Here is a 24,285-nt window from a genome sequence, read left to right on the forward strand (position 1 = left end):
GGGCCCTTTCTCCAGCTCAGCCTGGACCGCTCAGGAGCTGCTGCTGGAGCGCACTCAGTCCAAACCGCGTCTTGCAGGTGTGTTTGCTGGTCTCTGTTTACCAGAGCCTGTGCTGACCAACAGGGAAAAGAGAGACAAAAGAGGGTGAGGAGAGAGAACGGAATTTCACAAAACGGAAGAGAAAGAGAGGAAGGGAGGGACAAATATAGAAGGAGCAGAGGAGAGAGAGTTGACCGAGAATGGCATTTCACAGACTTAGTGGCAATGGGGAGTGCCAAGGGTGCAGAGAGGAAGGGAGAGAGGAGAACCCACTTCCTAATTCGGTGCAATGTGGGGATTATTTCATCATTTTTGTCAGGGCTGCTTTCTGTTCCCAATCTGCCCTGATGACCTGCTTAATGGTTCAGTCTGTCCTTGCTTTCCTAGGGTGTGTAGCCCCCTGGGACGCTGTAGAAATGTGGCCCTTTTCCGGCTTGGGGGATACCCAGGGCAGGATCTAATGGCTGAAGTACAGTGCCTTGAAGCGCTTGTTAAGCGCAGACTTCCTGAATCCTGCTTGACAATACGCTGCTTGCATCTGGTAGGTCTATCTTTCAGCCTCCTAGTGAGTCGTCATCTGCTACCTGCTTCCCTCCCATGTAGAGAGCCGGGGAAATATCCACAAAGACGCACCTGGATGGCTGGGGAGATGAAGATGGCGCATCTTGTGGCTGGGCGCTGTGTCCTGGCGAGTGCCCCACCATTCCACGCATTTTGGCTAGTACTTTGTATCATCAGCTGCGATCAGCCTGCAGGCCAGGAACAGACTCTGTCACTATTTACCGTGGAGTAAACAAGGAGTGATGGATCGAATCCTTGAATTAATCTCAGCCCCTGTTAATTACTCAGGGTTGCATCCTAGCCCATCGTTTTGTGCACACCCTGCCACCTCAGATTAGCCTGAATCACTTGCAAGTCTTGCAAGTCAGTCTTGACCCTGCTCCAGTAGGAACAGTCCAGCTCGAATTGTCAAGCCAGGCCCTCTCTGAACTGGAACACCAGCAGTTGAGGACCAGTGTTGCCCTTATTGGGGCTCTTCAGTCAGGTGCAGTTTGGTTACAATGGCACAGTGTGCACGGAACTCATGTCTTGGCATACCCGTTGCTCTTTTAGGGCATCACACTGATGAAAACAAAAAGTGATGGCTGATTGCTTGAATTAATCTCAGCCACTGGTAATTACTCAGCGCAGCATCCCAGTTCATCATTTTTTTTGCCCTCCGTACCACCTCAGATTAGATTCAGCCATCTAGTGGATTTCCCCTTACCACTGAGAAGCTGTCATGTAGACACCAACTGGGGCATACTTTTCGAACATTCACTCAACGTAGAGCAGGAAGCAAAGTTGCTGCATAATGTTGTGTAAACAGGAGAGAGCTGATGAGCGCCATATTTATGAAAATATGGTATTCTTCGGCTCGCTCCCTTTGCTAGCGCAGTCACACGTACACTATTGCCTGACTGTTTTTGTGCAGGAAGAAATACGTTTCTGCACAAAAATAATCCAGAAAGACGTATTCCTCTTTTTACGCGTAATGCAGAAAGCATCAGGCATAGAAAGAGGAAGTATTGAGGACACGTTATCATATTTCTCCTGTTGCTCCTCTCTGTGGTAGGCGTGCTGATTCAGGTAGTTCCAGCTTTACAAACTGTAGTTAAACTGGAATTGCTTGAAATCCATGGATGGTGCAGGAGCCGTCATCCTCCAACCATGGAACGCATACCAATGCGAAATGTGATGCAGCACAGTGCGAGCTACTGCATTTCGTTGCATTGCTTTACAAAGCTATCCAATGCCATGCAAATCAGGCCTTGCATGGATTTTTAAATCTCAAATAAGCCTTTGCATTGCCCTACGATGCCTTGCACGTTGCAAGGTCGATGCAAAGGCTTAGTAAATCTGGGCCCACCTCTGGTTGCACGGCATCTCTCTCTGTACATTATGGAGCACTGCCTTTCTTGGATAAAGAGAACTTGGACGTGGAAAAACAAGTGGGTTGGTGTATTTCACGTTTGTACAGTGAAAGCAGACAGGGATGTGGATTCTTTGTCTCGACTTTCAGAACTGGCTTTGGGTGGTTCTTCTTTCAAGTGTCATCTCCAAACTGTTCTGTAGACCCAGCCTTTGTGTAAAGCAATGCTCTTCACAGCAGGATAATCTCCAGCCTGAAGTGCCCACAATAGAGGTACAAAGAGATGTTAATTCTTTGAACCAGACTATAACCAGCCGCACTGGGCAGCGGTGCTTCCTCCACTAGGGGATAAGAGCGTCCCCTCACTGTTCAATAGGAAAAATAAAATGATAATAATGCAACGTTATTATCATTTTATTTTCCTAATGCAGTGGCTCAGTATCATGAGGGGGCGGGTTGGGGCAGGGCTGAGCAGAGCAGGGGGAGGAGTGGCGGCACTCTCTACGTTTGAATGACGGTTTGACTGGCCGTCTTGGGCCGGCCAAACAGTTATGCCCACTTTGCATGTTCCGCACCAGGTTATAATGAACAGCCTGGTGAGGAACATACACAGCCTCCTTGTTCCCACCTGAGCGCCGAACCACGGAGCTTAGACCAATCACGATGCTGCTGTCATGGTGACAGCAGCATTGTGATTGGCTTAGGGTTTCCTAGGATCCCGGGTGTTTCTTTTTTGGGGCTTTTTTGTGGGGTTTTTCATTACCTAAATCACACCCCATCCTCACCGCCTCACCACCCCAGTCCGGTAGCAACCGCTACTGACACTGAGCAGTGATCAGGAAAAATTAAAAGGCAGGCCTCACCAGAAGGACCTTTCTCACTCTTCACAACAGAAACTGGGAAAATGCAGTCCCTCCCTTCACTGCCACCACCTACCGGATGTATGTCGTTACAACGCACACTTTTACAACGCATGCACTTACAACGCATTTTTTACAACGCAACATCCACTACAACGCATTCCATTACATCGCATGACACTACAACGCATTTTTAAAAACTACCTTTACAACGCATTCCATTACATCGCATACTACCTTTACAACGCATACCATTACAACACATAATATTAAATTGCATTTAAGGTAAGTGTTGGATAGTATAGGGCTAAAAATTACTATTCTTACTCCAGGGGGTGCAACAGTAGGGTAAGTGTTGGATAGTATAGGGGTGAAAAATTACTATTCTAACTCCAGGGGGTGCAACAGTAGGGTAAGTGTTGGATAGTATAGGGGTAAAAATTACTATTCTAACTCCATGGGTTGCAACAGTAGGATAGGGTAAGTGTTGGATAGTATAGGGGTAAAAATTACTATTCTAACTCCAGGGGGTGCAACAGTAGGGTAAGTGTTGGATAGTATAGGGGTAACAATTACTATTCTAACTCCATGGGTTGCAACAGTAGGATAGGGTAAGTGTTGGATAGTATAGGGGTAAAAATTACTATTCTAACTCCAGGGGGTGCAACAGTAGGGTAAGTGTTGGATAGTATAGGGGTAAAAATTACTATTCTAACTCCAGGGGGTGCAACAGTAGGGTAAGTGTTGGATAGTATAGGGGTAAAAATTACTATTCTAACTCCAGGGGGTGCAACAGTAGGGTCAGTGTTGGATAGTATAGGGGTAAAAATTACTATTCTAACTCCAGGGGGTGCAACAGTAGGGTAAGTGTTGGATAGTATAGGGGTAAAAATTACTATTCTAACTCCAGGGGGTGCAACAGTAGGGTAAGTGTTGGATAGTATAGGGGTAAAAATTACTATTCTAACTCCAGGGGGTGCAACAGTAGGGTAAGTGTTGGATAGTATAGGGGTAAAAATTACTATTCTAACTCCAGGGGGTGCAACAGTAGGTTAAGTGTTGGATAGTGTAGGGGTTTTAATGTAATATTATGCGTTGTAATGGTATGCGTTGTAAAGGTAGTATGCGATGTAGTGGAATGCGTTGTAAAGGTAGTTTTTAAAAATGCGTTGTAGTGTCATGCGATGTAATGGAATGCGTTGTAGTGGATGTTGCGTTGTAAAAAATGCGTTGTAAGTGTAGTGCGTTGTAAAAGTTGCGTTGTAAAGGTTGTTCCCCCCACCTACCAAATGACAGTGCTTAGGAAGACAGCCTCTCTCAGCAAATAGACCCAAAAGAATTTCTTAAGACCCCGTATTTCCTCTTTCCTGGCTTGAGTGTGCAAGTCTCTTCCCAATAGCAGGGCTGGAGATGTCTTTTATTCCAACAGGTGTTCCCCTGGTGGGATGGAGGCAGGTTTTGAAAGCCTGAGGGTTCCTCTATCACTTTCCCAGCTCCCCGAGGTTAGTTACAGCAGGCACAGAGAGTCTTCGAGAAAGAGAGAGAAGGAATGGGGAGGAAGAGAGAAAGTAATCAGAGCAGGAGAAGAGGCAGGTGAGAGAAGGAGAGAAAGAGTGGATGGATGGAAAGAGAGAGATTGCATTAGGAGACAGAGGGAGAGGGGCTAGTTTGAGCATTTTTGCCAGGGTTAGTCTTGGTTTCCCAGTATGTCCCTTTCCCTCTCTCTTCGGAATTGGCTTCAATACATTTTCATTCTCTGCGGAAACAACCTCATCTTTGTTTTACGCACATGAACAAGACAGGGGCTTTCAAAAGGATACCCACAGGCCTCCATTATTCTGGTTTACTCACATACTTCCAATACAGGTACCACGCAGACTCATAACAAATAACTGGGATGTTAGCGCTAGAATCTCAGTCAGCGCATAGAAGTGGAACTTTATGCAAGTAGGCCAATAGTCCTCCACTCCTGTGACGATGATGATACTACTTATAGTGCTCACTGCTACTCATAAGTGTGTCCCGGCGCGTACCAAAAGATCTGCCCTCGGACATGAAGGAAACTAACTCTGCACAATATCCAAGTCCTGAGCTTTTTTTCAAACTTTGCAGCGTTGCTTAGAGCTCAAAGCTCCAATGGAAGCTTATTCCATGCCACTGTACCTTGGTAGACCAGAGATGTACCTCCTGCCTTGGCGCATTGAATTTGGGGGATGGTTGGTGGCAATTGTTTGCCGCCCTTCAATATTTCTGAGGATTTTAGAGACTAAACCGTGCTCTGAGATAGATCGCTCCTCACTGGTGCAGGGCCCTATGTACTAATGCCAGACCTTTAAACAGAATACTTTTTTTGGATGGGGAGCCAATGAAGATCTCGCAACGGGGGAGACATTCGAGTTTTGATTGGCAGATTCAATAATAGATGAGCAGCTTCGTTTTGGACCACTTGGAGCCTACTCAGTTGCTGTTCTGGTAGTCCAGGATAAAAGGCACTACCATAATCCAGTCTTGAGGTTCTCGGGCCTGAATCACCAACGTTTTTGCTGAAAGTGACAAAAAGTGTAGCCATTTTATCAGTGAGCGTAACACCCCGACGCACATGCCAGCTACTGATCAAATTTGACATTTGAAAGGCAGACTATCATCCAGTGACACTGATAAAAAGGTCTGGTCAGAACTATTGATTCACAAAACATAGTACGCTCCCACCACTCCTTTTGATGCTGAATCCATGACAGGGACAGTAGGCTGCTGTCAATCAAATGAGGACATGCTCTGTGCACCCCTTCAGGTCACAGGACAAGTCCAGGACCTCACGCATGTCGAGAGAGATGTCTACGCCTGTACATGCATCTTCCAGCTTCATTGAAAAGGATGTGAATTCAAGACTAGGCATACAACATCTCCATTACAATGACTGATTCAAGGAGTAGGGAGTCAGGGGAAGCAGCACAGGCAGGAAAAGGGATATAGCATGCTTTCTTCCAATAATCTTTTTATATGGTGTGGTTTATAATCCTTCCTTTTGCAATAATTCTGTCTGATTTCTAACATTCAAACAACAGCAGGAATATGACAAATCACAAGTCATCGCACCCAAGCTACTATCTGCAGCTATTTCCCTATATCTTACCATTGACAGCAGACCTAAACCTTCAGCCTCATGGCAAAAAAATCACGAAAAAGACAAGTCCCATCCATTCTGAAAACTAAAAGGTGCTTTGCTTCAAAAACAGCTGAGAGTGACACTAGTAAAGGCCATTCTATAAAGTCTACTCACAGTAACGTTGGCCCCTCTTAAGATGAGACTATGGGTCATATATACAAGAAGACTGCTCCACCAGAATGTCAATTTTTTTATGTTCTGGTGGCACAATGCTCTGTACCATATTTACAAAGCGGCGATAAGCCACCTTGCATGACTTCTCGCCGCTTTGTAAATATGGAACCCTGTTACGCAGGTATCTGCATGAAAGGGGCGTGCAATGGGTGTTGCTGAGAGCATTCCATCGCATTGCTTTTTGACGCTGCCCCAGATTTACAAGGATGTGTAAATTTGAGGCAACACCAAAAACTAACGCTATGAAAAAACAGACGTTAGATTGGTGCAACGAGGAGGAATGCTTTTATTTATCCTTGTTTTGTCTTTATCTATGGGCGCTGCATTCTGCAGTACATTTAGAAAGAGCAAAACACCATTAATTATTGTTTTTGTGCAGAAAGATGTCCCTTCCTGTCAAATTTCTACTTCAAATTTGCTATTTGCAAGAATGCAGCACACATAGAAGTAGCAAACCGCTATTAGTGATTGTTTATGTGCAGGAAAGGACACCTTCCTGCACATGAACAATCATCCCTGCAAAGTAGGCACCCTTGCACTAGGGTGCAAGGGTGTCTTTGTTGGTGCTACCCAGCTATTTTTAGTGCTAGTGAAAACACAGGGGTGTGCTGTATGCTTGTAAATATGGCACCAACCTCTTCCATGTAAAAGGCATTTTTGTTTGTGATCTCAACATTGTGGAATCCCTTCCATAAGACATCTGACTGTCTACCTCCCTCATAGGTTTCAGAAAAGTCTTCAAAAAGCATTAGTTCAAAATGCATTGATCAACGTGATGATACTAGATCCCTTGGTCACTTCCACCATCTCTTTCCCTCTGCAAAATTGCCTTTCTTCCTTTTACTTATATCAGGATAATCCGCCTATTGTTAATTATTGTCCTGTGTCCTCTTTTGTGTATGACTACTCCCTTTGGAGCACATTTACACCTCAAATGTAGGCCACAGTTTAGAAATAAATAAATGTTTATGCATTCCAGGATGTCTCCACCATATTTCCAAGGTCACCAGATAGAAGACAGCGGATATGTGGATTTATCTGCTCATTCCGTATGATGCATTCCTGAAGATCTCCACCATATTTCCAAGTTCACCAGATAGAAGACAGCGGATATGTGGCATTATCTGCTCATTACATAGGATACATTCCTTAAGGTCTCCACCATATTTCCATCGCACTAGATTGAAGGCAGCTGATATGTGGCATTATCTGCTCATTCCATATGATACATTTATTAAGGTCTCCAGCATATTTCCACGGGCACTAGATAGAAGGCAGCTGATATGTGGCATTATCTGCTCATTCCGTATGATGCATTCCTTTAGGTCTCCACCACATTTCCCAAAGCACTAAACAGAAGACAGCTGATTTGTGGCATCATCTGCTCATTCTACAGAATGCATTCATTAGGTCTCCACCATATTTCCAAGGGCACTAGATAGAAGGCAGCTGATTTGTGGCCTCATCTGCTCATTCCATAGGACACATTCCTTAAGGTCTCCACCATATTTCCACGGGCACTGGATAGAAGACAGCTGATTTGTGGTATTATCTAGTCATTCCAAGCATTCACTCTTTAAGGTCTCCACCATATTTCCATCACACTAGATAGAAGACAACTGATTTGTAGCATCATCGGCTCATTCCACAAGATGCATTCCTTAAGGTCTCCACCATATTTCCAAGGTCACCAGATAGAAGAAAGCTGATATGTGGCATTATCTGCTCATTCCATATGATGCATTCCTGAAGATCTCCACCATATTTCCAAGTTCACCAGATAGAAGACAGCTGATATGAGGCATTATCTGCTCATTACATAGGATGCATTCCTTTAGGTCTCCACCACATTTCCCAAAGCACTAAACAGAAGACAGCTGATTTGTGGCATCATCTGCTCATTCCATAGGACACATTCCTTAAGGTCTCCACCATATTTCCACGGGCACTGGATAGAAGACAGCTGATTTGTGGTATTATCTAGTCATTCCAAGCATTCACTCTTTAAGGTCTCCACCATATTTCCATCACACTAGATAGAAGACAACTGATTTGTAGCATCATCGGCTCATTCCACAAGATGCATTCCTTAAGGTCTCCACCATATTTCCAAGGTCACCAGATAGAAGAAAGCTGATATGTGGCATTATCTGCTCATTCCATATGATGCATTCCTGAAGATCTCCACCATATTTCCAAGTTCACCAGATAGAAGACAGCTGATATGTGGCATTATCTGCTCATTACATAGGATACATTCCTTAAGGTCTCCACCATATTTCCATCGCACTAGATTGAAGGCAGCTGATATGTGGCATTATCTGCTCATTCCATATGATGCATTTATTAAGGTCTCCACCATATTTCCATCGCACTAGATTGAAGACAGCTGATATGTGGCATTATCTGCTCATTCCACAGGTCTGTGATTCTGACACAAAGCTGGATCGTCGGGCTACTATCGAGCTAGTGAAAGTTCTGGAGTCCAACGAGCAATATGGTGCTGTGGCAGGAGATGTGAGGATCCTGAACCTCTCTGACTCAGCCCTCAGCTTTATGAGCAGCCTCAGATACTGGATGGCCTTCAACGTGGAGCGTGCATGCCAGTCCTATTTCAACTGTGTCTCCTGCATCAGTGGCCCCATTGGTGAGCCGGTGGGTCAAGTGGGTATGGCCAGTGATGGGCATGGAAGTCAGTCCTAAGACATCAGGTGAAGGGGTGGAAATGAGAAATTATATGTAAAAAGGCATTGGCCTAAGTGACTCCATCTTCTTGTGTTATCCCTACCTTATGACAAAGGCATTGGTGTGCTGTGCAATGATGTCATTTAGTTTCCATTTCCGCTCTTGGTTGCAGTGTTGATTATTTATATATGGTGCTAGTGAACAGGAAGGAGTGTGAGCTCATTGTCTGAGAGATGTACTTAACAATGAGCCTGTGTAAGAGAAGGCCTTATGACCCCAAATGATCAGTACATCTGCCCTCTCAGTGGAATTCCCCAAGATCTGGTAGGAAGGATGAGATGTCATTTTTAACTGAAGTGCCTGGACCCAGAGACAGAGAGCTCACAGCAGTGGGGTCAGGAGAGCCATCCAGTAAGGAGAGTAAGGAGCTTATAGCATTCAGAGAACCATCCAGTAAGGAAACAGGGGGATGGGGTAACAGCGAGCGAGAGAGAAAAAGAGAGAGAAGAGAGAGAGAGAGAGGAAAGAGAAAAAAGAGAGTTTCAAAGCAAGTTGAGGATGTCATATCCTTCAAAATATGGCTAGCAGGAACTCAATCCAATTGGAGGGCCTGATATCCACTCAGAGCCTAATAGTAAGTCAGGAGACTCAGATGGTAATAGACTCAGCACACAGCAGTGAGACCCCAGAGGACACTCCCAGTCCGGGAGAGAGGAGATGGTCACCTCAATGTGGCTGACACAGAGATGCTCAGAGAGTTGAGGGATGAGTTCCTCCTCTCTGCCCAGGTAACTAGTCACAATATCGAGAAAAAAAAATATCGACTGGACAGAATATCGAGTTTTTAATATAGAATGGACAGATTATCGAATTGCAAAAATATAGTGGTGCAGAATATCGAAATTCAGGTAAGAAATATCGATTTTCATAATATCGAAGTTAGTAATATTGAGTCATAATATAGTTGTTAAAAATATCGAATTTTTTATAGTGTTTTAAGTGCTAGTATATGTGTTAAAAGTATTTATTATTTTTGTAATGTATGTTTGAATTTTTTTAAAGTAATGAATTTTATGTTATTTAATTTTTGCGTAATTTAATTCCGTAGCGGGTTGTGGCTTTATAGGGGAATAGGGTGGGAAGCAATTTAATTATAGTAAGTTAAATATTAATTTGTAGGAATTATTAAATATTTGAAATTTAATTTTGCGTTTTAGTTCTGTAGGGGGTTATGGGTTTATAGGGGAATAGGGTGGGAAGTAATTTAATTGTAATTAAGTAATTATTTAATTTTATTTATTGGTATTGATAATTAATTTGTTGGTAATTAATTATTAATTGGTAATACATTTTTATTAATTGGTAATTTATGTTTATTAATTGATTATTTGATAATTATATTAATTGTATTAATTTATTATTTGGAGCGGGTTGTGGGTTTATAGGGGAATAGGGTAGGAAGTAATTTAATTGTAATTATTGAAATTTTTTTTGTGTATTGATTATTAATTTACTGTTGATTAATTATTAATTGGTAATATTTGTTCATCACTTATTAATGTTTGGTATTGACAATTAATTTGTTGTTAATTAATTATTAATAGGTAATTAATTTTTAATAATTGATTTGTATTAGTATTCATAATTAATTATTTGTTAAATAATTTGTAATAGGTAATTAATTTTTAATACATTTGTATTTGTATTGATATTTAATTTATATATATTTAATTATTAAGTCATTACTTTCCCTACTGTTGCACTCACTGGAGGGGGAATAGTGATTTTTACACCTCCGCTATCCAACACTTTCCCTACTGTTGCACTCACTGGAGTGGGAATAATAATTGTTACCCTCCCGCTATCCAACACTTTCCCTACTGTTGCACTCTCTGGAGTGGGAATAGTAATTTTTACCCCTACGCTATCCAACACTTTCCCTACTGTTGCCTTCACTGGAGTGGGAATAGTTATTTTTTCCCCTACGCTATCGAACACTTTCCCTACTGTTACACTCACTGGAGTGGGAATAGTAATTTTTACCCTCCCGCTATCCAACGCTTTCCTTACTGTTGCACTCATGGGAGTGGGAATAGTACATTTTACCCTCCCGCTATTCAACAATAAAAATATTGAATATTTTTTAATAATATTAAGTTAACATATATATGTATTAAAAAATAAAAATGCATGTTTATATTTTTTTATTTACATTAATTATTTATTCATTTTAAGGTTATTTAAGTATTTTTAAATATGTTTTACTTAATTATATTCTTTATTTCATTATTTTACATTACTTCTAAGACATTTTAAAAATTCGATATTTTAACAAACTATATTATTTACAACGATATTTTGAATTCGATATTTTTGTACTTACCTGTCTGTAGATAGGAAGTCGATATTCTGTCATTCTACATTTTTTCATCGATATTTTGGCAGGTCGATATTTTGCTCCTCGATATTCTGTCAGTGATCCCTGCCCACATGTTAACAATCTTTCCTTTCCACCCTCCATCGCAGGTTTATACCGCAACAACCTTCTCCAGCTCTTCTTAGAGTCCTGGTACCACCAGGTGTTCCTGGGCACCCGCTGCACCTTCGGAGATGACAGGCACCTGACCAACCGGATGCTGAGCCTGGGCTTTGGCACTAAGTATGTCATCGGTGGGAGAGCACTTTATATCTGCACTTTTGTGAGACGGAGAATGTTCAGGCTGATTGGTGGGTGAGTCTGAAGCTTGAGTCAGAATGTTGCCTGTAGGTTCATGTTTGGAGGCTGGAGGAATATGATGCAACTAGCGAGGGGGCACAGGGCATATGTCATACATGATCCTCAGGGGTTAGCCCATTCCCTTCTCAATGCCATTAAATGAAATGACTCTGGACCTAGTTTTGACTCACCGCAGAGGACACAGCTAGGAGAACAGCCCTCCACAGGTCTTCACGAGGGCCACAAACACTCTGCAGGGGCCAGGCTGCTGGCAAGGTACCAGTCTATATGTGGTCAAGACCCTTCTCATAGGAGGCCCATTACATGAATGTGGACAGCAGAGTGCATTCATCCATCATTGCCCAGAGACTTGCACTATCTGAATAAAGATGGTCCCCACATTCCTCTGGGATGTGGGGCCTCTGGGGAGAAGGATGCTCCAGAAGCTAAGTGACACAGTAGCCTAGAAAGCCTCACAAGAGAAAAAAAGAACATGAGGTGTGGGGCTCGGGCCCACAATCTATAACTTTCAAATACATGAGTTTTGGCACACGATTGGTAAGTCTGTGTTCCTTTGTGGGGAGTCGTGATGTAAACTTCAGCAGTCCCTGACCTGCCTAAACACCAGGGGGAGGTGCTTTGATTGGTTGGGTTATGTGGCATGAGCACCATACATGGAGCACACTGGACAGCATAGATCCATGCTTAGGCCCTCCTGGTGACCAATGCTTGCTGCTCTTCTCTAGGTTTCTTCCTAGCAGAGACATGAAGCTACACTTTGGCCCATCACCGTCATTCCATAAGGGGGCCTAGATGCATCACGCATCATGGTCTACACTGACTGCTCTCGATTCTGCACTGGTTTTCCGGGGTACAGGTCTGTCTAGCAGTCTCACACATTCCTCGGAAGTCAGTCCACATCCATCACTCTCTCACTTTGTCGTTACACACTGCGCAGACACTAAGGGGCATATCCTCAAGGGCTTTATCTCCGCTTTTCTGGCTTTAAAAGCCTAGATAAAACCAACGCCCTATCAGCAAGAGGGTGCTAACATGCGTATTCGCATGTTAGCACCCTTTTACACTACGCCTACCTTTGTATCTCCAATGAGATGCAAAGTGGGCATTCCGTACATACACTACATGTCAGGAGAGCAATAACGCGTCTTTGCGCTATCAGCAAGGATGCCCTTGCATTTTAGCAGACGTTAGTTTTTGGAGAAAACTGCTGTTTTCTCCAAAAACGAATGTCTGCTAAAATCCTGACTAAGCCTCCCCTAACATTGGGGGTGGATTATGCTGATACGACCACAGGGTCGTATCAGCAAGGTGATCGCCTTTTGCAGGGAACATCGCTGGGAAACCAGCGATGTTCCCTGCAAAACGGCGATAACATCGCTATCTCTGGAATCTTTATCGCCCTGGAGCAGTGCGTTGATGATAACGCGCTACCAGGGCGATAAAAAGCAGAGATAGCCATCGATAAGAAAATTATCGCTAAGCACGGCCAGCGATAATTATCGCTGGCCGTTGCTGATATGGCCTTAAGCGTCTGCACGCAGACTCTAGTTGTCTGCTTCCAGAATGCCAGAACCCTGTGGGTGCCATTCATTTGATCACCAGCTCCCATTTCTGCAGGCCTGTGTCCGTGTCACCTAGGTTTCCTGATCAGCTACAGTTCGGATGGCTCCAAGGCAGCAAGAGAAGTAAGTAAGAAAAAAAAGCTTACCAAGTATTGCTGCAGGCACTTGCACGCTGAATTTGCTGTAATTCAGTGAAGCAATACAGCAGTAAAATAATCACGTAAACAAACCATGCTGCTCTGACAGACTCCATTAAACCAGAGTCCGTAGTGAGCGAGTTACTTGCTCTGACTGTGTTAAACCGGAGCCAGTGGTGAGCGAGTTTGTTGTTATACAGGAAGTATTTGTTTTCAGCTTTGTGAAAGGAGAAACCCCTCTGCCCTCTCAGTAAAAGATGAGGCAGTGGATCCCGGGGGTGGGGAGGAGGGCAGGCGGGCAAAGGGGAACCCTGCATTGAAACAACACTGGCTGTAAATTAGCTCAGGGTAGTTGTTGGGCCATGGCCAGTCTCACAGACAGCTCACTGTGCATTAAGTCTGTCAGGCCCAGCAGAGATTGCATGTGTCAGTTTGCAGCCACCACCACAGAGTTGCAGATAATCAATCAATCAATCAATCAATCAATCAATCAATCAATCAATCAATCAATGGTTTATAAAGCATGCTAATCACCTGCGAGGATCTCGAGGCGCTGGGGGATTTGGGGGGAAGGGGAGGGTGCAGCTCCATGTTCAGTCGAAAAGCCATGTCTTGAGGCTCTTCCTGAAGGTGTGCAGGGTGGGGGAGCGTCTGATGTTGACTGGGAGCTCGTTCCAGGTTTCGGCTGCGACGTAGGAGAAAGCCCTTCCGCCTGCTCTGGCTCTGGTTCTGCGGATACAGGGGGTCTCTGTGAGGGCGAGGTCTGCGGAGCGGAGGTTCCTCTTGGGTACGTGGAAGGAGATTTTCTCGTTGAGGTATTTGGGTCCGGTGTTGAGGAGGGATTTGTAGGTGTGGGTGAGTAGTTTGAAGGTTACTCTCCTCTCGACGGGGAGCCAGTGGAGGTCTCGTAGATGTTGGGTCATGTGTTCATTCCGTGGGGTTCTGAGGACGAGTCTGGCTTCAGTGTTCTGGATGGTTTGGAGCTTGTGTAGGAGAGTTTTGTTGATTCCGACTGTTAGACATGGCATTTCTTGGTGTGATTACCCCTGACTTTTTGCCTCTACCTCCTCTATTTTTGATGCTGTGAACGATTGTGTTTTATTGGCTTAGATGCTTTTGGCACTTTGCCACTGCTGATCTGTGTCAAAGTGCATGTGATCACTGTATAAAGTGTAGTGATAATTGGTTGTCCATTATTGGTATGTTTGCCTTACTGGTAAAGTCCCTAGTAAAGTGCACTATGTGTGCCAGAGCTGGTAATGTAAATGCTACTAGTGGGCCTGCAGCACTAATTGTGCCACCCACACAAGTATCCCTAAAGAGAGAGCTCAGGCCTGCCACTGCAGTGCCTGCGTGCAGTTTCTTAAACTGCCTTGTAGTCCTGACAAGTGCACCCACTTGCCAGGCCTCACCCTTCCCTTTTATGCACATCAGACACCCCTATGGTAGGCCCAAGGTACCCCCCGGGGCAGGGTGCAGTGTATGTGAAAGGTAGGACATGTACTGAGGTGCGTACCATGTCCTAACAGTGAAATACTCTCCATGTTGCTTTTCACTGTTGAAAGGCCATCTTGCCTATAGGACAGAATAGGGAGGCTGTGTAATATGTTTCCAGCCTATCTTCCCATAAGATTAAGATGGAGAGGTGAAGTTAAGTGTGCCTCAACTCACAATTCAATAACACATCCTTTTGTAGATCCGAAGGCAACTCAGCAATCAAACCAAATTTGGGGGAAGAAGCTTGGTGATCCCATTTTAAATCTTTATATTTAAGTCCTTTAGAAGGAGATGTAGTTGCAAGGGCACCAGTTATTGAATGAATTCCCCTAAACACTCCTCCACCTCTCTGCACATTGACAGAGGTTCCTTTGGCGCTGGCTAAATTGCTACCAAACAAGGCACCAGGGCTGGATAGAATCCCTGGCGATCTGTTTAGGAATGAACAAACAGTATGGGCACCCTATCTACGGATCCTATTCAACGCCATCCTTCAAGGTATGGCACCCCTACCAACTTGGGCCGGCGCAGAAATCATTCCTACATATAAAAAAGGCTCCCCCCCTCAATCCGGCAAATTATCGGCCAATAAGCCTCATTGATGTCAACCAAAAGATATTTGCCCGGGTTCTCCTAGGTCGATTGCAATCATGGATGGATGAGATGAATATCTTAACTCCTTTACAAGCTTCGACCATTGACCAAATTTTCCGATTGCAATTGATATACTGGAAAACTGTAATTTTGGAGGGTGGCAGTCTTTACCTAATCTTTGTGGATCTCAAATCCGCATTTGATATGGTGAACCGCAATCAGCAATGGGGCCTACTCCATGATATGGGAGTACCAGTATACCTTTGCCAACAGCTGAAGCTGAAGCGCTTACATGATGGCACTTATGGGAGGATAAGACATGGTAAGATAGGGGAATTGACAGCTCCCTTCCCAGTAGAGAAAGGGGTGAGAAAGGGGTGAGACAGGGATGCGTTCTAGTGCCGACTCTGTTCTCCCTCTTTCTAAATGGTTTAATTGAAACCCTCCTGGCAGTGAAGGACACAGATTCACCAAGGTTAGCGAACCGCAAAACACCTGCTTTAATGTTTGCGGACGATACGCTGCTCTTGTCCAAATCACCCATGGGTATGCAGCGGGTATTGGAAGAGTTTACCCAATTTTGTAGGAAGAGGGATTTGGAGATATATCTCCAGAAAACAAAATATATGGTCTTCCATGCCAATACCAGTAATTGCCCACACCCCCAAATGGAAGGTAGGGCATAAGAGAGGGTGTCCATTTTTGATAATCTGGGTCTCACACTGAATGATAAGATGGATTGGGGAACCCAAATTAAGAAACCCAACCTTAAATTAACACAGTCTATAGGGGGCATTTTAAAAGTACAAGAAATTGCACCCAAAAGGTGGTGGGTCCTCCAGCCGAAATGTATAAGATCCAAGCAAGGGGAGCCTCAATTTATGGAGCTGAACTTTGGAGACATTATTCGTCTAACATTCTATGTGTAACAGAGAACACGTTCATCAGGCAGCTGTTGGGTCTTCCCAAAAGTACTCCATTAACCCCACTAAGGATGGATCTGGGCATTGGCCTCATTACCGACTGAATTGCCTCTTGTCCACTCCTATCCTGGCGTCACTTATGGAGCACGCGCGAGTTAGAAATGTATAGGGAGGAATTGAAGGATGTTATGTCCATACTTGGAGCTGGGAACCTACCTTGGTTGTCTTATATTAGGAGTACATGTCATGCAATGGGGAGGGCAAACGTGTGGTTAACACCAGAAGAGACCTGCCCCTCCATCCCTAAAAAATCCTTATCCCTCGCCTTTGAAGAATACAGATTTGCTCACCTGTCCCAGAGTATGAATTCTTGCTGCCTGACCTCTAGGTTCACGGATACCAAACAGCATTACAAGTTGAAGTTGGCCCTTGACAGTATCCAACCTTTTATGGCAAAGAAATTGTTTTTACAATTTAGACACGGGACGCTCCCGCTCCGCGCATTTACAAACAAATGGAAGGGAGCCACCAAACTAGATTGCCCTGGGTGCATTTTGACAGAAGAAACAGAACTCCATGTTATACTTTTCTGTCCTGCCTACAGAAGTTCTAGGTTCAAGTGGGTCATCCAACTTTGTAGGAATCTGGGGCTTAGAAATTACATCGAGGTCTTTAGGCTACTGAAATATGGGACATAGCCATTATTTGTAGTCGCAATCTCGAAATTCTTATTCATGATGTGGTGCATACGTAGAGGCATTATAAAGGGGAAAAAAGCTGGGTAATATTCAACAGTACCTTCTTACTAACTGTCAGTGATTTGTATCTGCAAATATCTCCAACTAGGGAAACTGTCTTGATATTTTTCTACAAATTTTAATGTTTTATTTTTAAATTATTTTTTTTAAAGAATTTTTGTTATATTTTACTGTCTCAAATGTCTTTTACCCCTGCTTACAAGATAGCCTGGCTACAGCTGATGCATAGGATGGTCAATCAAAGGGTGTGGAGTAGTAGTGGGGTTCGAAAACAAGTTATAAAATTGTAGTATATCGTCCATGGTTTTAACGGTCTTCAGTATCATCATTTTAATATTCAATTGTCGGGCACTATGAACTTTGTAAATCATGTACTGTTATAATTATGTGCTTTTATGGCTGTATAAGCGAAATAAAGTTTTTTGACTGACTGACATTTCAATAACACATCCTTTTGTAAAGGTTTTTTTTTAATTATGAGTTTAGAAACCACTCTTTTAGAAGTGGCTGGTTTTTTGTGTTCTAACATTTCTGTGTGTCTCTGCCTGATTGTGGATTGACTGTCTGGATTTGAAAGTGATAGGATCTGGGGAATGTCTTGACCCAGGGAAGGAGGTGAGACAGAAATAGGCTGACCTGCATCTGGAGTGTAGGGGGGAGGAGTAGCCTCTGGAGGTGAAGAGGCCTGGGCTGCTGCCACAAAACAATGGCTCTAACTCCTGCTGTGTGATTAAGGACCCTGACCCCTACTATCAAAGGAAGAAGTTGTCACTGGCGGGGAGACACCCAGAACTGGGTTTGACAGGGGTCAGTGCCCCCCTGAACACAAAGACTTCAAAGACATTTAGGGGTATAACTATGAGAGTTGAAACCCCTGAACGTTGGAAGAATGGATTTGATCAAGACTGTAAAGGATTGAAACTTCTTCGTGGTCAAGAAGAACCTTTGGCAAGGAAGAAACAGTTGAAGAGACTGAAGGAAAGGACTGACCCTTGCTGTGTGTTCTAGGTCTGGCCTGCAGTTTGCTGCTGTAACCAAGGAGAGGCTAAAGGAACTTTGCTGTGTACTGTGTGCCCCTGCTTGAAAGGACTTTGCTGTGCTGTGTCCTGAAGTAACTTAAACCCAAGGGCCTGTGGAGATCTGGCTCCTTGTTGTGGAAACTCAGGAACACAAAAGTTTCCAGAAGTGTCTCAGCGGCGCTGTGTGCGTGTTCTTTGTGCAGTCTGAGACCTTCATGAGGATTGCCTTGTGATCGTGCACACCCGAAGTTCAAGTGTGTCTCAGCGACACTGTGTGCGTTTGCTTTGTGCAGCCTGAGACCTACGTGAGGATTGCCTTGTAATCGTGCTCACCTGAAGTTCAAGTGTGTCTCAGCGACACTGTGTGCGTGTGCTTTTTGCAGCCTGAGACCCTCGTAAGAATTTCCCTGTGATCGTGGGCCCCAGGAGTCCAAGTAAGTCTCAGCGACACTATGTGCTTTTTGCATCCTGAGACCTTCGTGAGGATTGGCTTGTGATCATGCACACCCAAAGTTCAAGTGTGTCTCAGCGACACTGTGTGCGTGTGGTTTTTGCAGCCTGAGACCCTCGTAGGAAGTGCTTTGCGATCGTGGGCACCAGGTGTCCAAGGGAGTCTCAGCAACTCTGTGTGATTGTGCTTTGTGCAGCCTGAGACTTCGTGAGGATTGCACTGTAATCGTGTGCACCCAGAACTCAAGTGAGTCTCAGCGATGCTGTGTGCGTATGCTTCGTGCAGCCTCAGACCTTCGTGAGGATTGCCCTGTGATCGTGTGTACCCGAAACTCAAGTGTTTCTCAGCAACGCTGTGTGCGTGTGCTTTGTGCGGCCTGAGACCTTCGTGAGGATTGCCCTGTGACCATGCACACCCAAAGCTCAAGGGTAGTCTCAACGACGATGTGTGTGTGTGCCCTGTTTCAGCCGAGGACCTTCGTTATCACCATCGGACATAAAGCAACCAAGTTGCATCAGAGGCCAAGTCGCGAGAGGCGGAGAGGAGAGCGAGGTCTCACTCCCCAGGTAACGTGTATCGCCGCCTGGGGCGGGTTGCGGGCTTGGAGAGAGACGCTCTCGGCCTCTCCCCTTCTTGCAGCACAAGCCTCAGTTCCAGCTCGTATTGCGGCCCGTACGTGCCAAGGAGTGGCAGTACCGGGACCGGAGTGTGGAGCGGCACTGTGGTTTATACCAGACCCGTGTTGGGGGCATATGTTGACGGAAACTGACCGCGAATCAGTACGAGGGGCGGAGACACCGTCTAAAGCACCGTGATCGGTGCTGGAGTGTATTACGCATTGCATTATTCCTGCATAACAAACTGCCTGATTGTTGCATTACACATTGCATTAGTTTGCAGAACGAACTACCTGGTTGTCGCACTACGCATTGCATTATTTCTGCATAACAAACTACCTGATTGTTGCATTACGCATTGCATTAGTTTGCAGAACGAACTACCTGATCGTTGCATTACGCATTGCATTATTTCTGCATAACAAACTGCCTGATTGTTGCGTTATGCATTGTATTATTTTAGCATTACGAACTGCTGGATTGTTGCATAACGAACTGCATTATTTTTACATCGCGAAGTGCCTGATTCTTGCATTACGAACTGCATAGCATTGCATTAGGACTGCATAGGATCATCTAGAATTGCTCATTAATACCGCCAGAACCTACAAGGGCTGGCTGGCCTAATAACCGACCAGGAGGCATGTTACAAATACGCATATGTTGGATTTTTATCATGTGGTCTCATCGTATATATTTTTTATATAAACTTATGCTTGTTTTTCTATGAAACTAGTGTGGAGTCCTTTTGTGGTGTCATCATTGGGTCACTGAGATTGTGATTGCAAATACTTTACGCATTTGCCTTGAAGATAAGCCTGACTGCTCATGCCAAGCTACCAAGGGGGTGAGCAGGGGCTATCTGAGAAGGGGTCCTCCCTTTCCCTGATGTAGAAGCGAGGGTCCCTACTTGGCCTAAGGTACCTACCTCAGCCAACCAGGGGCCCCGTATAGGGTGTTTCCGTTCCAGATAACAGTGGTCTCACACTTTATATCGTAACATTTAGCCTGCAACATCAGCAGGAACCCTTAGCCTAGCAACGGGCAGTCACAGTGTCCATAGGCCATAGTTTATTTAATTCCAATTAGCCTATTGGTGTACCAGATTACACAATGGTTTCTATAATCTTGATGTTTGGAGGTCGGACATTTTGCAGTGGCCTTCTTAGAAATGATTGGACACTGACACTTAATTTCTGTGTACAAATTAAGCACTGGTAGACTCCCTCAAGTGAATCTTTTGATGAGTGCCCTTAAGGGCTGTCTGTTAAACCTTTGGCTTTCAATGATGTATTTGAAAACTGTATTCTAAAAAGGTCAATTTGGCTCATGTTTCAAAACTTTCTTGAAAAGAACATTTGCAAGAAGGCCTGGAGGAAAATTAGGCTTTCTGGTTTGGATTAGCAACTTCAGTTCAGGTCACCAGTTTAAGCCACACCAGTTTGAAAATTCACTGGCCACCACTGGTGCCAGGTCAAGCTAGAGAGACCTGCATTGACTTCCATGCTTGTCAAGCTTTTATAAGCAAGTGTCCACCTTTACAAGGTCAAGAGTACCACTGTTAGACCTGTCAGCCCTTTGGGTGGTCCCTCCTTATCATTATTTATTTTGTCCCACTTTTGCCTCAAGCCCTGTTAGTATTTTTCCTTTTTGGGAACCACCAGACTTTTTAGTGTTGATGCAGATTCAGGGAGCCATTTTATCTACCCCTGAAACTTCTGTCTGAGGGCCTGGAGCACAAAATGGTGGCCACCTGTGACATCATCAGCACCCACTGGAACCTACTAGAACCTTCTGCAACATTCTGGAGCCCTGTGACAGTTGGAGGCGGTTTAGAATGTTGGGAAGCTAAGACAGAGAGTTGGCAGTTGGAGCGGGCAGTTGGCACCTGACTGGTGAAGAGTGAGCAGCAGAAACCTGAAGGAGGAAGGAGTGAGGCAGCAGGGGTGGAAACTTGTGCCTGGAGTGGGGTCCATAAACCCACCCTTGATGCTAGTCCCTACTGACTGAGCCCAGCCTGAAGCCCTGTGTGGGAAGAAGTAAGAAAAACCATCCTAAGGACCTGGACAGCAGGAACAGGCCTTAGAACCAAAGAACAGCAAGATCCTGACCTGAATACTGGTTTCCCTGGAGTCCGGCGTCGAGTAGCCTGAGACCTGGAGCCCGAGGTGGAGAAGCGGCGCTGACTGGAAAGCAGACGTCATACTCGGAGCCGCCGGAGGTCGAGAGAGGGCGCCGACGGAGGTCGTGGAGAGTACCAGAGGTCGAGGAGGAAATCACCCGAGGTCGAGTGAGTGGCGTCATCGGAGGAGTGAAGTCCGCCCTCCGGAGTCGTCGGAGACCGAGGTGAAGCGTGCCGGAGGTCGGGAGTGGAGATCGCACTCCGGAGTCGCCGGAACCTGAGGAGAATCGTGCCGGAGGTCGGAGTGGAGGTCGCACTCCGGAGTCGCCGGAAACCTGAGGAGAGGAGCACCGGAGGTCGGGAGTGGGGATCGCACTCCGGAGCCGCCGGAAGTCGACATCGAGCCAAGGCCGGCCGACGTCATCGAATCCGAGGTCGCCATCGGACTGGAGCCGCCCGAAGTCGACATCGAGTCAAGACTGCCCGACGTCATCGAATCGGAGGTCGAGATCGAGCCGAGGCCGCCGACATCGAACCGGAACCGCCTACCGGCGTCGTCAAGAACTGACATTGCGCCGAGGCCGCCGACATCGAACCGAAACCGCCTCACGGCGTCGACACGACTCCAGCGGCGTCGGAGCATCAGAAAAAGGGCAGTAAGTGGAGTAGAGGGCGCCTAAGGCCCTGTGGAGACCTGAGAGACTACTCTAAGGGGCTAGGGAGGTGCTGGAACCAGCCTGACTGTGCCAGGGGTGAGCTGAGACTACTTCAGTGGGGTTGTGTAGAGTGGGAAAGCCAGATCTCTAAAATCCCCCCTTGATCTACCTCAGTTTAGGCCTCAGCCTTGTCCAAGCCAGGGAGTAGACACCCTCAAGCCATCTACCTCACCACAAGCTGTGCCTGGGCCAGTTCAGCCCATAATAATCTAAATGTGATCTGATTCTATAAGTGTCACTGTCAGCTTTTAATTATTTATTGAGAGCACTGTATTTATTGTATTTAACCTATTTATTGCTTCACTGTATTTATTGGTTTGCAGTATTTATTGCCTCAGAATATTTAATTGCCTGTATGTATTGCACTTATATTTATGCCTTAGTTAATTATGATCTCCCCTATTTATTGAATCATTAAGACAGTATTTATTTGACCTGCACTATTTAAAAAGCCTTGTATATTGTGATTGTCTTATAATTTATTTATCTAATCAGCAACTAAGAGAAAAAGAAGGTAAAGAGATATTTTCATAATTTTTACGGTGTAGAGTCGTTTTTGGAACGGATGCACGTATGGTTATTGTATGGGTATAACGTATGCTTAGCACGGTGCCTGTTTCCTGACCACTCGAGCCAAGCTACCACAGTGTGTTCGGGAAGACCACCACCACCCTTCCAGGGTGGGAGTGGGTATTTCCAACATAATTGGTGTTCAGTGGTGGGATAGAGCTGTGCCTACGTATACTCAACAATAACTGTGGGTAGTCCATAGGCCTACACCGGGAGTTTTCTCAAAGCGGCCTTCCTATTTGTTAGTTTTTGTTTTTCCAAATTTACTCTGGTGGTGGGAGGAGGTATTATATAAGGTACCCCCCTGCATAGTTACTGCAAATAACTGTCCTCTGACCTGAGTGGGCAAGATGGAGTTTGTACTGGAGAATTTAGAAACGTACACGGTGGCCCAACTCAGGGAGTTTTGTCAGCGGGAGGGGGTGTACTGTCCCCCAGGAGCAAAGAAGGGTGCACTCCAAACCAGCTTAAGGGCTTGGGGGGAGGCACGCCGAGAAAGCAAGGCTGAGGAGGAGGACAGGGATAGAGAGCCCGACAGTGAGGGAGCTGGTTTGTACCAACCTGAGGTGGGGAACCTGTTAGCGGGGCCCAGGACACTTTCCGGGAAGGGCAGCAGTGCCTCTAGCGGCGGCTTGTCTGAAGTGGAGTTAACAGACCGGAGGGAGAAAAGACAGCTCACATGGGACTTAGCAAGGCTGGAGAAAGAGAAGGAGGAACAGAGGATGGCTCATGAGATAAGGCTGAAAGAGATAGATCTTCAGATCCTGAGAATCGGGGCACACCCTGTACCTAACGGTGGCAGCGAAGAACGAGAGTACACCAGGGAACCCAAACCCTACCTGCCAAAGGACATAGTAGCTAGCTATGGGGTGGGTGACGATATCGCCAAGTGGCTAGCGGCCTATGAGGTCTCGTTAAGGGCCCATGGGGTTCCAGAGAAGTACTGGGGAGGGGGATTGTACAAGTACATGCCTCCAGCTGGTAGGGATGCTTTATTGGCCCTCGAGGAGGATGAGCAGACCCACTACCCCACCATGAAACTGGCGCTCATAAGAAAGTTTGGACTAACACCCGAAAAGTACAGATAGAAGTTCAGGGGTAGTCACAAACTGGGAACACAGAATTGGGTGGACTTCCTGGACTATGCAAAGAAGGCACTAGAGGGTTGGATTCAGGGCAGTGAAGTGAGGAACTACGAGGGGTTGTGTGATCTAGTACTGAAGGAACACCTGCTCGAGAAATGTTTCCCTGAACTGCGTCAACACCTGGTGGATAGCAAGCTGACCAGTCCCCGGAAGCTTGCTGAGGAGGCGGACATTTGGGCTAGTACCCGGGTGTCCACAAGGGGGACTGGAGGGGATACTCAAAAGGCCGGACAGGGCGCCCCCCAGAAGAAAGAGGGAGGGGAAAAGAAAAAGGAGTTCTCCAAAGGCCCCCAAAATAACTTCCAAGGGAAGGGAACAGGATTCACCCCTAGGGCTAACCCACCCAGAAACCCTAATCCTGGCCAGAGTCAGCAGCCAAGGGTTGTCCATTGCTACGAGTGCGGTGGCGTTGGACACTATAAAGGAGATGCGAAGTGCCTGAAACGACCACCCCCTCCCATTGGAGGAAAGACCCCCGGAGTAGCTAGTGTAGTGCTCGGGGAGGAGATGCCCTTAACTAAGGGAAGGGAGTGGGCGGGTGTCACTTTAGTGTCCCTGGGAGAACGGGAGATGGTTCCTAAGATCCAGGTGCCCGCAAATA

At 45.6% G+C, this 24,285-nt stretch overlaps 1 protein-coding gene across 1 annotated transcript in view; it reads left to right on the forward strand.

The window, feature by feature from the left end:
• Positions 1-24,285, forward strand: part of LOC146808949 (hyaluronan synthase 1-like) — a 116,185-nt gene that overhangs the window by 45,205 nt on the left and 46,695 nt on the right. The window contains exons 2-3 of the mRNA XM_085614808.1: positions 8,573-8,798; positions 11,363-11,495. Of these exons, the coding sequence (XP_085470934.1) occupies positions 8,573-8,798; positions 11,363-11,495 (359 nt within the window). The remainder of the gene's footprint in view (positions 1-8,572; positions 8,799-11,362; positions 11,496-24,285) is intronic.

This window comes from Triturus cristatus, chromosome 7, assembly GCF_964204655.1.
Source record: "Triturus cristatus chromosome 7, aTriCri1.1, whole genome shotgun sequence".
In the NCBI taxonomy this organism is placed as follows: Eukaryota; Metazoa; Chordata; class Amphibia; order Caudata; family Salamandridae; genus Triturus; species Triturus cristatus.